The sequence below is a fragment of the Aethalodelphis obliquidens genome, unplaced genomic scaffold (genome assembly GCF_003676395.1).
Source record: "Aethalodelphis obliquidens isolate GAN/ISIS:26980383/991018 unplaced genomic scaffold, ASM367639v1 scaffold45, whole genome shotgun sequence".
Classification (NCBI taxonomy): Eukaryota; Metazoa; Chordata; class Mammalia; order Artiodactyla; family Delphinidae; genus Aethalodelphis; species Aethalodelphis obliquidens.
The window spans coordinates 9426801-9440920 of record NW_020837989.1 but is presented as its reverse complement, the minus strand read 5'-3'; the positions used below and the strand labels follow the sequence as shown (position 1 = coordinate 9440920).

General features: G+C 43.9%; 1 protein-coding gene across 7 annotated transcripts in view; it reads right to left on the bottom strand.

Annotated features, from left to right (window-relative positions):
• The window catches only part of SH3TC2 (SH3 domain and tetratricopeptide repeats 2), a 65654-nt gene that overhangs the window by 17044 nt on the left and 34490 nt on the right, over positions 1–14120 (bottom strand). For 5 of the 7 annotated variants that reach the window (XR_003427749.1, XM_027081657.1, XM_027081659.1 and 2 more), the window contains exons 9-12: positions 11474–11607; positions 8642–8683; positions 6805–8502; positions 6516–6696 (exon numbers count right to left, since the gene is read on the bottom strand). Coding sequence is in view for 6 of the 7 variants with exons in the window: in XM_027081657.1 (XP_026937458.1) it covers positions 6516–6696; positions 6805–8502; positions 8642–8683; positions 11474–11607 (2055 nt within the window). In the remaining variant the exon portion in view is untranslated. Of the gene's footprint in view, positions 1–4914; positions 5066–6515; positions 6697–6804; positions 8503–8641; positions 8684–11473; positions 11608–14120 lie in introns of those variants that run through there. The other 2 variants (XM_027081661.1, XM_027081662.1) reach the window with 2 other exon arrangements.

Below are 14120 nucleotides of genomic sequence, written 5' to 3'. Positions count from 1 at the left end.
GAGCTGAAAGAAACACAGTAAAAGAAATGACAAATTTTAAATGGAACAACAGAAAATATCTATTTAACACAAAAGAAAGAAGAAAAGGAAGAATTTTCAAAAGATATAAGAAACGTAGAAAACAAATAGCAAAACAGGCAGACATGAATCCCACCTTACCAGTAATCACATCAAGTGTAAATGGATTGACCACTCCACTCAAAAGACAGAGATTGATAAAATGGATTTTTAAAAACAAGCAACAAAACAATAACAAAAAATATGACTCAACTGTATGCTGTCTACAAGAGATACACTTTAGTTTGAAAGACACAAATAGATTAAAAGTAAAAGTAAGGAAAACTTTTGGATACACCATCCAACAAGACCTTGAATGGCTATACTAATATCAGATAAAAATAACAAAATTGCCACGAAAGACAATAAAGAAAAGTTTATAATGATAAAAGAGTCATTCCATTCGGAAGACATAACAATTAGAAAAATAATGCATCTAAAAATAGAGCCTCAAAGTACATGAAGAAAAAGCTGACACACTTGAAGGGAGAAATAAACAATTCAACCACAATAATTGGAGACTTAAATACCCCACTTTCAATAATGGATAGAACAACTAGACATGAGAACAAAAGGAAATAGAAGACTTTAGCTATAAATCAATTAGACCTAACAGACATCTCTAAAAACAATGAAAATAATGGCAGATACACATTCCTCTTAAGTGCACATGGAACATCCTCCAGAATAGACCATATGGTAGGCCTTTCTCAATAAATTTAAAAGGAAATCATACAAAGTATGTTCTCCCACCACAACTGAATGATATCAGAAATTGATAACAAAAGGAAATTTGGGAAATTCACAAATATGTGAAATTTAAACAACACACTCCTAAATAACCAAGGGGTCAAAGAAGAAATCACAAGGGCTATTAGAAAATACTTTGAGATGAATGAAAACAAAAATACAACACACCAAAACTGGAGTAAATGGAGTGAAAGCAGTGATCAGAGAGAAACTTGTAGCTGTAAATATTTATATTAAAGAAGAAGAAAGATCTCAAATCAATAACCTAACATTCTACCTTGAGACACTTGAAAAAAAAAGAGCAAGGTAAAACCAAAGCAAGCACAATTAAGAAAAATAATAAATATTAAATCAGAAAAAAAGATGTAGAGAATAGAAAAACAATGGAGAAAATCAATAAAATCAAAGGTTGGTTCCTTTAAAAGCTTTTGTTAGTCTGGTCAAGAAAAATAAGATAAAAGACTATGAACTAAAGTGGTGACATTACTACTAACAGAAATAATTACAGAAATAAAAAGAATACATACAAAAATCAGCTGTATTTCTATACACTGTCAATGAACAATCTGAAAGTGAAATTCAGAAGACAATTCCATTTACAATAGCATCAAAAACTACTTCAGAATATTTAACAAAAGGAGTGCAAAAATAATATTCTAAAACTACAACACACTGTTGAAAGGGGTTAAAGCATGCCTAAATAAATGAAAAGACATTCCAGGTTCATGAATTGGAAGGCATGATGCTGTTAAGATGGCAATATTACCCAAATTGATCTACAGATTCAACATTATCCCTATCAAAATCCCAGCTGGTTTCTTTGCAGAAATTGAAAGCTGACGCTAAATTTCACATGGAAAGGCAAGGGACCCAAAATAGCCAAAACAACCTTGAAAAAGAATAACAAGTTTGGGAGATTCACACTTCCCAATTTAAAACTTACCATGAAGCAATAATAAACACAATAGTGTAGTCTGGCATAGGTCAGACATATAGATATATGGAATAGAATTTAGCACCCAGAAATAAACCCTTACATTTATGGTCGACTGATTTTAAACAAGGGTGCTGAAAACATTCAATGGGGAAAAATAATTTTTTCAAAACGTGGTACTTGGGCAACTGGATATTCACACAAAAGAATCAAACGGGACCCCTATCTCACACCATAATCAAAAATTAACTCGAAACAGCTGATTGACCCAAATGTAAGGGCTAAAATGACAAAACGCTTAGAGGGAAACAAAGAGGTAAATTTTTGTGACCTTAGATTAGGCAATGATTAAAAAAATAGATAAACTGAACTTCATCAAAATTAAAAACACTTGTACTTCAAAAGATGCCATCTAGGAAGTGAAAAGAAAACATATGGATTGGGAGAAAATATTTGCAAATCATATATCTGATAAGAGATTTTTACCAGAATACATAAAGAACTCTTACAGCTCAAAAATTAAACAACAAACAACACAAAAACGGGGCAAAGAATTTAAAGAGACATTTCTTCAAAGATATACAAATGACCAGTAAGCACATGAAACGAAGGTCAACATCTTAGTCATTAGGGAAAGTAAATCAAACCCACAATAAGATATCACTTCATACCTAACAGGATGGCTAAAATAAAAAAGACACACAATAACAAGTATTAGCAAGAATGTGGAGACATTGGAGCTCTCATACTTTGCTCAAAGGAATGCAAAATGGTGGCTACTTTGGCAGTTCTCCAGAAGTTTAACTATAGAGTTACCATATGACCCTGAAATTCCGCTCCTAGGTACATACACAAGAGAATTGGAAAAATATATTCACACAAAAACTTGTTCAGGAATGTACACAGCAGCATTAATCATAACAGCCACAAAGTTGCAACAACTCAAATGTCTTTCAACTTATGACTAGATAAGTAAACATGATATATCCACACAGCAGACTAATACTCAGCAATAAAAAGGAATGAAGTACTGATGCATGTGACAACATGGATAAACCTTGAAAACATTACCCAAAGTGAAAGAAGCCAGTCACAAAAGGCCATATCTTGTATGATTCCATTCATATGAAATGTTCAGAATTGGCACATCCATAGAGACAGAAAGTAGATTAGTGGTTGCCAGGCTAGGTAGGGGTGGGTTAATGAGAAGTGACTACTAATGGGTATAGGGTTTCTTTTGGGAGCCATGAAAATGTTCTGAAATTAGATAGTGGTAATGTTACAAAACTCTGTGAATATGCTAAAGATCACTGAACTGTATATTTAAAAGACAATTTTATGCTATATGATTACATCTCAATAAAGCTATTATAAAAAGCTCAATTCGGGGCATTTTTCTATAAGAGTCCTGAGTAACCAGCCTCTACTTGAATACGTGTAATGATAACACTCTCTCATCTACATAGGGTAGACTGCTCCATTTTTGGACAGTTCTTTTGAAAATTGTTTTCCTAACCATTAAATTCCCCACCATCTACCACAGTACCCAGTACATCAGAAGGGCTCCTATAGTAGAATAAAATGCTGGATCAACATTTCATAGTGATATTTTTAAATGAAAAAAGTAACATGAGAGTATATTATGTAACAGAGCTTCTATCATAATCCCATTTAAGTAACTAAAAATGTGCAAATTATATATACCTAACATATATTTAATATAGAGGACATGTATCATATATAATCTTTCATATGTATAGAATATTTCTTGATGGATATTTAAAAATCTTTAAGTAGTTACTTCTGAAGAGTCTTAGGAAAAGGGAGGTTGCAATAAGACCTTTATTTTTCAACTATAACCTTCAGTACTGGTTTAATTTTTTTTTACCATAAGCAAATATTATAATAGAATTTTAAACAACTTAAATTTTAGGAAAAAAAATTATTTTTGATTTGGGTGGTAATCCCTGATATTCCAGTTCACTATCTGTTATTTGGGTCCTTATCAATGCAAACTCCCTGAGAAAAGACCCACTCTGTTCTGTAGCTAATGCTCTGTAGGCCAGGCTCTAAACAGGCGGTTGGAAAGGGCATCTGAGGTTCCACTGACAGCCGTCTGCCGACTGTAATTGTCACTGAAGACCAAAAAGTCTGCCTCCAAGTTGCAAGCACCATTTTTCCCTTACCTGAATCCTGTGCAAAGAAACCAAGGGCTCCCTCGGGCAAACTCCCTCATTCTCCATCTGAATCTCCTCTCTGGCAGCCAAGTCAGCCAAGTCAGTGTGCAGCCTGCAGCTCAGGGCTGTAAGCTAGTGGACTAAATAAATAATTTACTAACTACTTGGCTGCCCACACAAACATGTATGTCTCCCTGTTCTATGCCAGACACGAGGTCTGCCCAGATGGAGTTTATAGTTACTACATCAAGACCTTCTGAAGCTACTGCAGAGTCTTTCAAAACCCCAAAAAGTTTAGGTCTTTGATCTTGAAGCCCCACATCTTTAAGAATCTGCCTCCAAACTTCAAGACTCTCTGAAGGAATTCTTATACTAATAGGGCTATTGCCGGTGTCAGCATAGCATAGCTGGCTGGTCCTAGGCCTAACATTTTAGAACTAGAAGGCACCTCATTCAATTTAACCTTATTAATGGGGCAACCAAGAGACTTCTTTAAGGACATGTTATTAGCTCATGGCAGGCTCAGGTTTCCTGACTCCTAATCCAGTTTTGGTCACTCCTCTCCCTCTCTGTGGCCTGTGACTTCCTCCAGACACTTCTTGGAGCAAGCGCAGCCCCACTCCTTCTCTCCCATCACTCCCATCACCTAAGAAGTCCAGTGGTCCTTCACACTGCCTTAAGAAAGGCCTCTGCACTCTGTGTTGAGAGCATCCAGGGCTTACTCTTTGGTTTTCCCCTTAGGATTTCAGTGGGTTTTGACAACTGGAGGTGGGAGGAAGGCTGTGAACAAAGGATGGCAGTTGGGTAGGTGGACTGGACAGTGATTAATCAGAGACTGAACTTGTACACAGGGAGGGGTGGCAATAAACCTGACACATGTTTGCCCCCCATACTCCAGTTCCTTAAAAGTCAGCTTTCCCAAAGCCCATTCTCACTATGCCTCACCATGAATATATGACTATTTCATCTCTAAGGTTAATTCAAGCATACCTTCTGGATCTGCTCCAAAACCATACAAACTCCTAGGGTGTTCTGAATAGAAGCATGGTACGGCTGGGGCCCAACTTCCTGTCCCCTCACAGGCTGCAAGGATCCAAAACTCCCTTCCTGGGACTAAAGCAATGGGATATTTGGAGGATACCTGATTCTTAGAGGGACGAGATGAGGGAGAGGGAGACAGAATGGGAGAGAGAAAGAGAAAGAGAGAATTCGTTATCTGATTATTAGTGATCTGACGGACCAGGTGCCCAAGTTACCACGTTGCCTAGAAAAGCAAAAATTGTCATTTAAATAGCTTCTCCTCAATCACCTCTCTCTGCTCAACACTAGCAATTATCCCTGCTCTACATTAGAAGTCAGTCATAATTTTATGAATACAATGTTACAATGCTAATCTGTCACAAAGTGAAATTAAATATCTTGCAAACCATGTAGAATTTAATGGAATCAATTAAAGGCTTGTTAGAAAGCAGAACTGCAGGCCATGTCACTGGCAAATGAGGATCAGGTAGATTTGACCAGTAAAAGATAGAAAAGGGAAAATCAGCAAAAAATGGAAGGATAATCCACTTGAGAATAATTTAAATATCAAAGTGTGAAAAAAAAGGCTTGGATAAAAAGTTAAGTTTTGGGATATTTTTGCAAAAATGAGTCTTTCTAAGAGAGTGCTAAAAGTCAATCACAAAACAAAGGAGGTTTAATTGTGCTATTATACAGTTCTGTCAACACAATTAAGCTGAAAAGTTAACAGTTCTTTTGTTGTGTATTTATTCTACAGCTTAGTGCATAGTTGTGATGACAACCTAAGCTTCTTAACTAAAAAGTGAAAATAAACTTAGTTTCACCCTTTCCAGTTTCATTTTATTTATTTATTTATTTTTGCGATACGCGGGCCTCTCACTGTTGTGGCCTCTCCCGCTGCAGAGCACAGGCTCTGGACACGCAGGCCCAGTGGCCACGGCTCACGGGCCCAGCCACTCCGCGGCATGTGGGATCCTCCCGGACCGGGGCACAAACCCGCGTCCCCCTGCATCGGCAGGCGGACTCTCAACCACTGCACCACCAGGGAAGCCCTCCAGTTTCATTTTAAAGGTAAGTTTCCAATCAAAAATTTTTACTGTGAAATTTTACACCCCTGTTTTCTGTGCATTTATTTACATCGGTCCTTTCTCTAATACCAACTTCCTCAGGTAACGAAGACCTCCTGAGGGTTCCACAGTCCTCAGTGTAACTGCCACCGCTCTGAATTATGCACCCTCAGCCACATTCACTTGATAGGTTGTTATAGAAACACACAGGTAATTGTAACATAACCAACATGACTGAGCCCTGTTTACCAGGCACTGTTCCAAGTACCCCATGTGCATTAACTGGTGAGGAAGCGGAGGCACAGAGAAGTGTAAAAACTTGCCCCAAGTCACACAGCTAGTAAGTGATGGATGGCACTGAGTTTGCCATGTGGCTGCAGAGACCACGTTCTTTTCCACGATGCCATAAACATATCACGTGCATTTGGACTTGACTTCGTGAGGGAAAGAATACTGATTCTCCTTAAGGAAGAAAAGATGTTCTAGAATTATCCCTGAGCTTGGACTCACCTGGCCGTATTTAGGTTCCGATAGAGCTGCCCAAGGGACTCCAGCAGCCTCCCCTCCATCTCCCGGTCCCTGAGTTGCTGAGCCAGGGCCAGCCAGTGCTCGTGGTAGGTGATACATGCCTCGGGGCTTGGGGACACAGAGCTGTAGAAATGGCAGAGGGATTTGGTGACCTGAAGCTGACCTGAACATAAAGCAGGAACACGGATGAGATGACTGGAGATAGGACAAAGGAAAAAATGTCTTCTAACACTTATTTCTAAAGCATCCCAGCAGCACGGGATATACTCACTCTTCAGGTGTTGATGCCTTAATCCAAACAGCAATGCCATTTCGTAACAAAAGCGGCCACTGGCCAGCTGGTGTCGATACACCTCAACTTGGGCCAACCAGAGAAGCACCTGTACTAATTCCATGTCTGTCTCCATGCTGGCCTGGAGTTTAGAATAGAGTTGCACAGCCTGCAGAAGATAGTCCCTGGCTGGCTGCTGAGTCCAGGATTTAAGGGTCAGATGGCCAAGATTGGCCAAAGCCACCGCCTGGTTGCGCACATCCCTTGCCTCCTGAGCTCTGTTCAAGGCCCAAAGATAGCTGTTGGCTGCCCTGTTCACCCGGCCTTCACCTTGAAGTGCGAGTCCCAGGAGGTTCTGGACCACTCCCTTTTGGGTAACACTCTCTGTCTCCTTCAGGGAGTGTAAGAGTGGCTCAAGGATGTCCAAAGCCTTCTTTGCCTGGCTGGCTAAGAGATAGGCCCACGCCAAGCAGAGGGAAGACTCAAAAGCTTCCCGCTCACTCAGCAGCTGGCCTAGCATCAAGGCTTGGCTCAGGTAGTGGATGGCACCATCAGGAGACCTATGCTGGAGGTACACTTTGGACAGGATGAGACACAGGGTCCTCTGGGTGCTCTGATCCACCTGCTCCTCACAGGCAGCCAGTGCCTGCCTGAGTGCTGGGCACGCCAGGGCAGAAACTTCACCCCAGCTTGGGGAGGGGATGCCAAGGAGCTTGGTGGTGTTCTGGAGGACCAGGTGGACCTGCCAAATTGGAAGGGCCATCCCTTGGGTGCTCTGAGTACCACGTTGCCGGACAGAAGCCACCGCAAGGTGTGGCAGGTATTTCTTGTCATAGAGAAAACTCAAGATAGTGGCTGCAGCATCCAAGGTGGGAGGGTGTCCAGAGAGGAGCTGCAGGCGCTCAGCGAAGGGCAGGACCTCATCGTGCCGGCCGAGGATTAGGAGCAATCGGACGGCCAGGAAGCAGGCTCTGGCCTCCAGGGGGCAGCTGCCCGACACGATGCCCTGTCTCAGCACATAGGCCACCACATCCAGCTCACTCTTGGCACTATACTCCCGGTCAGGCAGGCAGACCAACATGGCACCTGCCTTTTCCAACAGGCCCGAGCCTTTATGCCTCAGCCTCTGCCTCAGGTAGATGGCCGCCAAATTGATGTACAGGGCAGCTGCCAAGGACAAGTCCTTAAATGCCCCATTGAGAATGTGGATGGCCTCCTCAAAGTACACCCTGGCCTGAGAGAGTTTGACCTTCCTAACGCTTAGCCGGCCCAGGAGGAAGCAGAGCCGGGCATGGGCCCAGGTCATGTGGCTGCGCTTGGCCCACTTCCTCGAGGCCTCCAGGTAGGCCACGAGCTCATCCTCCTCAGAGTAGCTGTAGAAGGAAGTCGTGAGGAAAGAGAAGGAAAAATCATAGAGGCTCTTAAAGTGGTCAGCATAACCCTCGTGATCCAGAAAAGCCAATATGGGGGTGAAGTTCTCAGCCTCCTCCTCCTCCTGACCGGTGTTCAGGTCCATGAGCAGCTCCGGGTCATCGAGGTCATCAGGCTCTGGCAGGTGATAGGTGTCTGAGGAGGCTGAAAGGAGCTCCTCCTCCAGGCTGGAGTCCTCGGAGCTGCTGGACTGTCTGGAGCCCACGGCCTGATGCTCCTCCCAGGCTCCACCAGGCCGGGTCTCCTTGAAGCCTTCGGGCTGGGACGCTGTAAGGGACAGGCAGAATTGAGCAACTCTAAGTACCTGCAACTATGGTGGCCAGCTCTTGGCAAGAGGACAGGACGCTATCCTGGAGGGATATCCTGGACAGGACTGGAGGTCAGGTTCAGCATGATCTCTACTCACCGCTCAGATCGTTTGGAAGACTCTGGATGGATTCAAACCCACCTGGATAGAGATGAAGGACGAACCTATGTTAGGTCAGAATGGCCCAGTATGCTTATGCCTACAGGTGCTCCCTGACCAGTGGCCCCTTAGGACACTTTGTGTTTCAGTTTCAGACCATCTGCCATCCCTAAGGTACTAGGCAGCATCTTCCCTTCACCATCAATGCTGCAGGGACCTGAAGATCATCTTGTTTAACTCACTCACCTTACAGTTGGGAACTGAGGTAGAAACGAGAACAGAGTCAGAGAAGAAAAGCCAGAAACATGAGCTCTATGACAAGAGGTGTGGGTATGGGTGGGGGGGCAGGGGGTGGAATCTGAAGGCCCAAATGTCTCAGCAAGTTTATGACAAAGCCATGAACAGAACTCCAAGGGCAGCGCACTCTGTGGCACGTGGCACTGCCTCCCATTTATGTATGTACAGCCTTCTTCCTTCCTCCATTCATTCATCATCCATCCACTCAACAGACAGACTCAGTGTGCACAATGTGCTTTGTAAATTTGACAGCATGAGGCGACCAAATGTAAATAATGAAGAAAAGAAGGTAAAGAAGCATCTACAGTTCCTAAGTTTTGTTCCCTAAAGTACCTTGGTGGGATGAGGTGGGAGAAGGAACGGTCTTCAGCAGTTTTAGACGTTTTGAGTTTGCGGTACTTGCAGGAGCTCTAGCAGAGAATGAAATAGATCTGCAGCCAAGGAGAAAAGTGGAGACTTGCAAATATGGATTTGTGACTGACAACAGGTCACAAAGAGGGGGACAAAGTCCCAGAAGAAGGATTTGGAAGGAAATACAAAGCAGGTGGGGGAGGAGTGAGGAGAGGGGATTTGTGAATGAGCCAGAAAAACTTCAGCATTTACTTGCAGATGGGAGCCAACGAAGGAGACTGAAAAGGCAGTCTGTAAAGAGAAAAGAGGAGTCAAGGAGACCAAGGTGGCTTATGGTGCAGCCACCTAACATAACAAAAGTGAAATAAGACAAGGTGAGAACCAAGAAGTCAACCTGGGGTTTGGCAGCAAAGAAGCTGACCCCCTTGGCTAAAGCAGCCACAGTGGAGCTTGTGGAGGCGAAGGCCAGGTTCATGCTCCATAGGACAAGGGCTGCTAGAAAGAAGATTCTACCTCTCCCTGGCAAAGAAGCAATAGCCAGCCACCTGGGCCTGCACTCTGAGCTCTCCAGTGCACTTTGAGGGTAGCAGGCCCCTCACCAAGTCAAGCCTCCACTTGCTATTCTCTAGGGAAGGCTTCTTCTGTGAGTGTCATTGCACATACTTAAGATCTGTAACCCCCAAAGGTCCCACAGCCAAACACAGCAGAGCTAGAGAGCTGGACTCTGGAGAGCTGTTCATGCACCTGGCCCTCCCTGACGTTGCGGAACACGTGCCAGTCTTATGCAGTCATTTCTCTGCAGGCCAGGACCACCGAGAGCACAAATGATGCATGAGTTACCAAAAAAAATGCTTCCTCTGGGAAGAAGAATTACAGGGCATAGGCCTTGGGGGAGTTGGAATTTCCCAGTAGGATGCACCCTCTGCTGGTTGCCTTGGTGCCAGGGATAGCCTGTGCAGCCATAAGGCGTAGCCCTGCACCCAGCAGAGTTGCACTCCTGGTCTGTAGATAAGAGCTAATGGACTGCCTGAGACCTGCCCCTGGACCTCTCTCAACCACTGGATCAACGATTGGCAGATACCCCGGATCCAAGCCTGTAGCCACCCTGCCTTCAAGGCAGACCCCAAGTAGTCCTTGATTTTTAGACCTTTCAGACCTCCTGCCTACCAGGCTGCATTCACAGCTTCAGCTTCCTGGCTCAGCCTGGTGGGGCAGTGTGATCGGCTTGCGGCGAGAAAGTGCCGCCAGGGCTAGTGCTGATGCCTGGGTGAGGTGCTCTTCACAAATGTTCCTGTGCCTGGGAGAAGCTCTGCAATTCCCACCTCTGCTCCGGGAGCTGGCCTGAGGGTCCCTTCTGCAGAATCTCTGGCTGCACCCATGAAATGTGTTGCCATCTAATCTGGCCATACAGGGGTAGACACACCATCACCATCACTGAAGAGATAGGAGAAACAGGAATCCCTCCTCAAACCCTGTCAATGAATGCACTTCCTGACACAGAGCAGTGGGCCCCTCCCAAAGTAAAAGAAAAGAGTATCATTCATTCACTCAGTCAGTCATTCAGACACTGCTGAAAACTGTGCTAGGCACTGAGGTCCCTCACCCACCCAAAGCTAACACATCCGACAGTCCAATGTCATTTTGTGTCAGGGGCAGTGTGGTGAAGTAGGGATTGTCCTGATGAGAAGATAGGGGAGGGCAGTTCTTATCCTGGCTCAGGCACTAATTCACTTGGGCCTCAGTTTCCTAATCTGTAAAGTAAGAGGAGAAGTCATCTCTTAGGGTCCTTCTAGCTATGACATTCTATGGCTCCACCTTTATTACTGGGGAGCCAGACCTACTTCAGCCCTAGAAGGAAAACCCTCAGCCACAACTCAGGAAGTTTTCTTCTCCAGGATTAGAATGGGAGGCTCAATATGGCCAGCCTCCCATGCTATAGCTGAGTTGATTTCATCACATCTCAGAGTTTCTAGGCAGCAAGTCCCCCTCCACTCCAGAACTGTCTGAAATGCAAAGTGAAAATGCTGCTAATCAAATATGACCCAGGTCATCAACTCAACCGTGGTCATAGCCTCACATTCATGCATAGGATTATACTTTAGAGATATTCTGTTTCTAGTTAGGAACACCCCCTTAATCTTGAGGAGCCTGGGCTTTCACAGGGTCTGAGGAGCGAACACTCACTAAGCCGGTAGACAGATGTTATGTCAGTCTGAGCAAGCGTGTGGAGGAAGCTGGCACACTCAGTTTTCCTGTCACTTCCCGGGACCCCCAGAGAGCATCTTTCCTCATCAGTGAAAAAGGTGGAGTTCTTGCTCCTGTATTGAGGCAAAAGACATGGACACAGATCAGTGCAAGGTTCCAGACACTACCCCTTCTCTTTTCGCCCTAGGATGTAGTGAAGGACACAGAGGAGCCATCAACCCACATGCCCAGAGCTGAACTCAGACTCCTCATCTCACTGTTGTATAATGTATTTATTTATACTGCCAAGGAAGAAGAGCTGGTAGCACCTCATCTGTGCAGAACTGACCTACGCCGTTGCTGAATTGATCAAAGTGGCAATGAAAACACCCCTCCTGTTAAAACGGCATCTCCCAAGAAAAACAAAGCCCCTTCCTTCGACTCCTACCCATTCTTTGAGACCACATGGTGACTATTTTTAAGGGAAGATATAGGAACTGGCTGCCCTAAATGTAAGAGTTGGAAAAGGACCACTAAAAGATGTTTCTTTGACAGGTTATTTCAAGAAAACACTCGGGACTAATGACACAATCCAGAGGAACAATGGAGAAAACTTGACTGTGGTCAGAATGAACCTTTCACATTGGATGTTGACATCTGATTCCATGACACAGAACAGTGTTATGTAGCATTAAGATAGAGAAAGAAGGGCTTCCCTGGTGGCGCAGTGGTTGAGAATCCGCCTGCCAATGCAGGGGACATGGGTTCGTGCCCCGGTCCGGGAAGATCCCACGTGCCGCGGAGCGGCTGGGCCCATGAGCCATGGCCGCTGAGCCTGCGCGTCCGGAGCCTGTGCTCCGCAACGGGAGAGGCCACAACAGTGAGAGGCCCGCGTACCGCAAGAAAAAAAAAAAAAAAAAAAAAGATAGAGAAAGAAGGCTAATGTGTGGGAAGGGGGTAGAAGGAGGGCCAGGGGGCTGGAAGAAATGATTATAAATAATAGCGTTCTGTATATTCACTCTATTGTATAAACTAATTGTTAAAACTAATTTGCTCACTAGAGGTCTGTCATAGAATCAAAGAATATGAAAATTAGAAGTGCCTTGGAAAGTATTCAGTCCAGTGCCTATTTGGACAACACTTAATATCTCTTTCAGTTCTAAATATTCTTTAAACTTTAGAATCCAGTTTTAAAACAAAAATAACTTAGAAGCCTAAGAGTTAATAACAGCTAACACTTGGGAGGGGCTTATTATGAATCACACACTATTAACTCATTTAATCTACACAGTTGCCCTATGATACAGGTACTATTCTTATCCCCTTTTTTCAGAGGAAGAGACTGAGGCACAGAAAAATAAAGTTGGTAGTTAGGGAGCGGTAGAGCAGGACATAAGTAGGATGTAAGAAGAGGTTCTCTCTTTCAAGCAGGGTTAACGGAGGGGCTGGGATGGAGTGCCATGGTCTGCCACTTACCCATTATCCCCATAGCTCAGATAAATGCAGTTGGAAAGTCAGTGATGAGAAAACTAGCCATTAATGTGAACTGCTCAAGGTCACACCTCTAATTAGTGGCAGAACTGGCACTAAAGCTATGTCCTAACATCTATGGCTCTTGACACACTTACTGAACCCCCATCTCTCTGGCTTGACCTCCAGATTCTCCCCAGCACTCTAAGAGCTTCCATCCTCAAAAGAGCATGTAATTGAATTCTACATCTAAACTCATTTGAGATAAAAAGAATATGATCCCAAATTTCTGTAGAACACTTGAATTTTACAAAGCATTCCTGAATTTACTATTTCATTTACTCTTCATAATAATCCTATGATGTAGGTATTTTTATCCATATTTATAGATGAAGATTCAGAAAGTAATTCAGTGCCACGCTCAGAATTACACAGCTAGAAAGTGGTAAAGCTGACACTGAAGCTGAGGTCTTCTGCCTCTGTGTCCATTGCCTCATGGCTGATCTGCTAATGTCCTGAGTCCCAGATACTTAGAGTCTAGGAAGCTTGACAAATTACATTAGGGCTCTCCCAGCATGGAGACAGGCTTAGAAGGAGTGTAGCAGAGCTTCTAGAAATACGGCAGGCTGACGTGCTCCACACAGGGATACTGAGAGTCTTCAAAGTCACTCTGGCCAAATACAAACACTTTGTCTATTCGGATAAAAGGCCTGCCTGAGGTTTAAGAATGGGTTTTCCAGCTGCTGTTGCTGTGAAATTAGGAAGCTGATGTTGAAATCTGGGCTGTAAAAAAGGAAACCCACAAAAATTTGCTTCCACGGATAAGCAGGATCCCTTTCCCATGTGTCAGAGGCAAAGACTAAATCTGACTCAGAAAACAGCTTCTGAGAAATTTCATTCTCAATACACTGCCAATTTGGTTAAATGAATAAATCAAAGAATACATGCATGGATACACAGATACATTCATACATGCATTCATATGTACAAACAGGGTACAAACACTTCAGGAAGTAATACACCAGTACAGGGAGGAAAGCTGGGGGAAGAGGATGGAGATTTCAGCAAATGCTGGACCATCTTCAGAAACCTGACCCTAAACAAACACAGACTAAGAGTGACACCCAGTGGCCTGATCACAGAGACAGCACAACACACAGGGATGGTTCCCCGGACT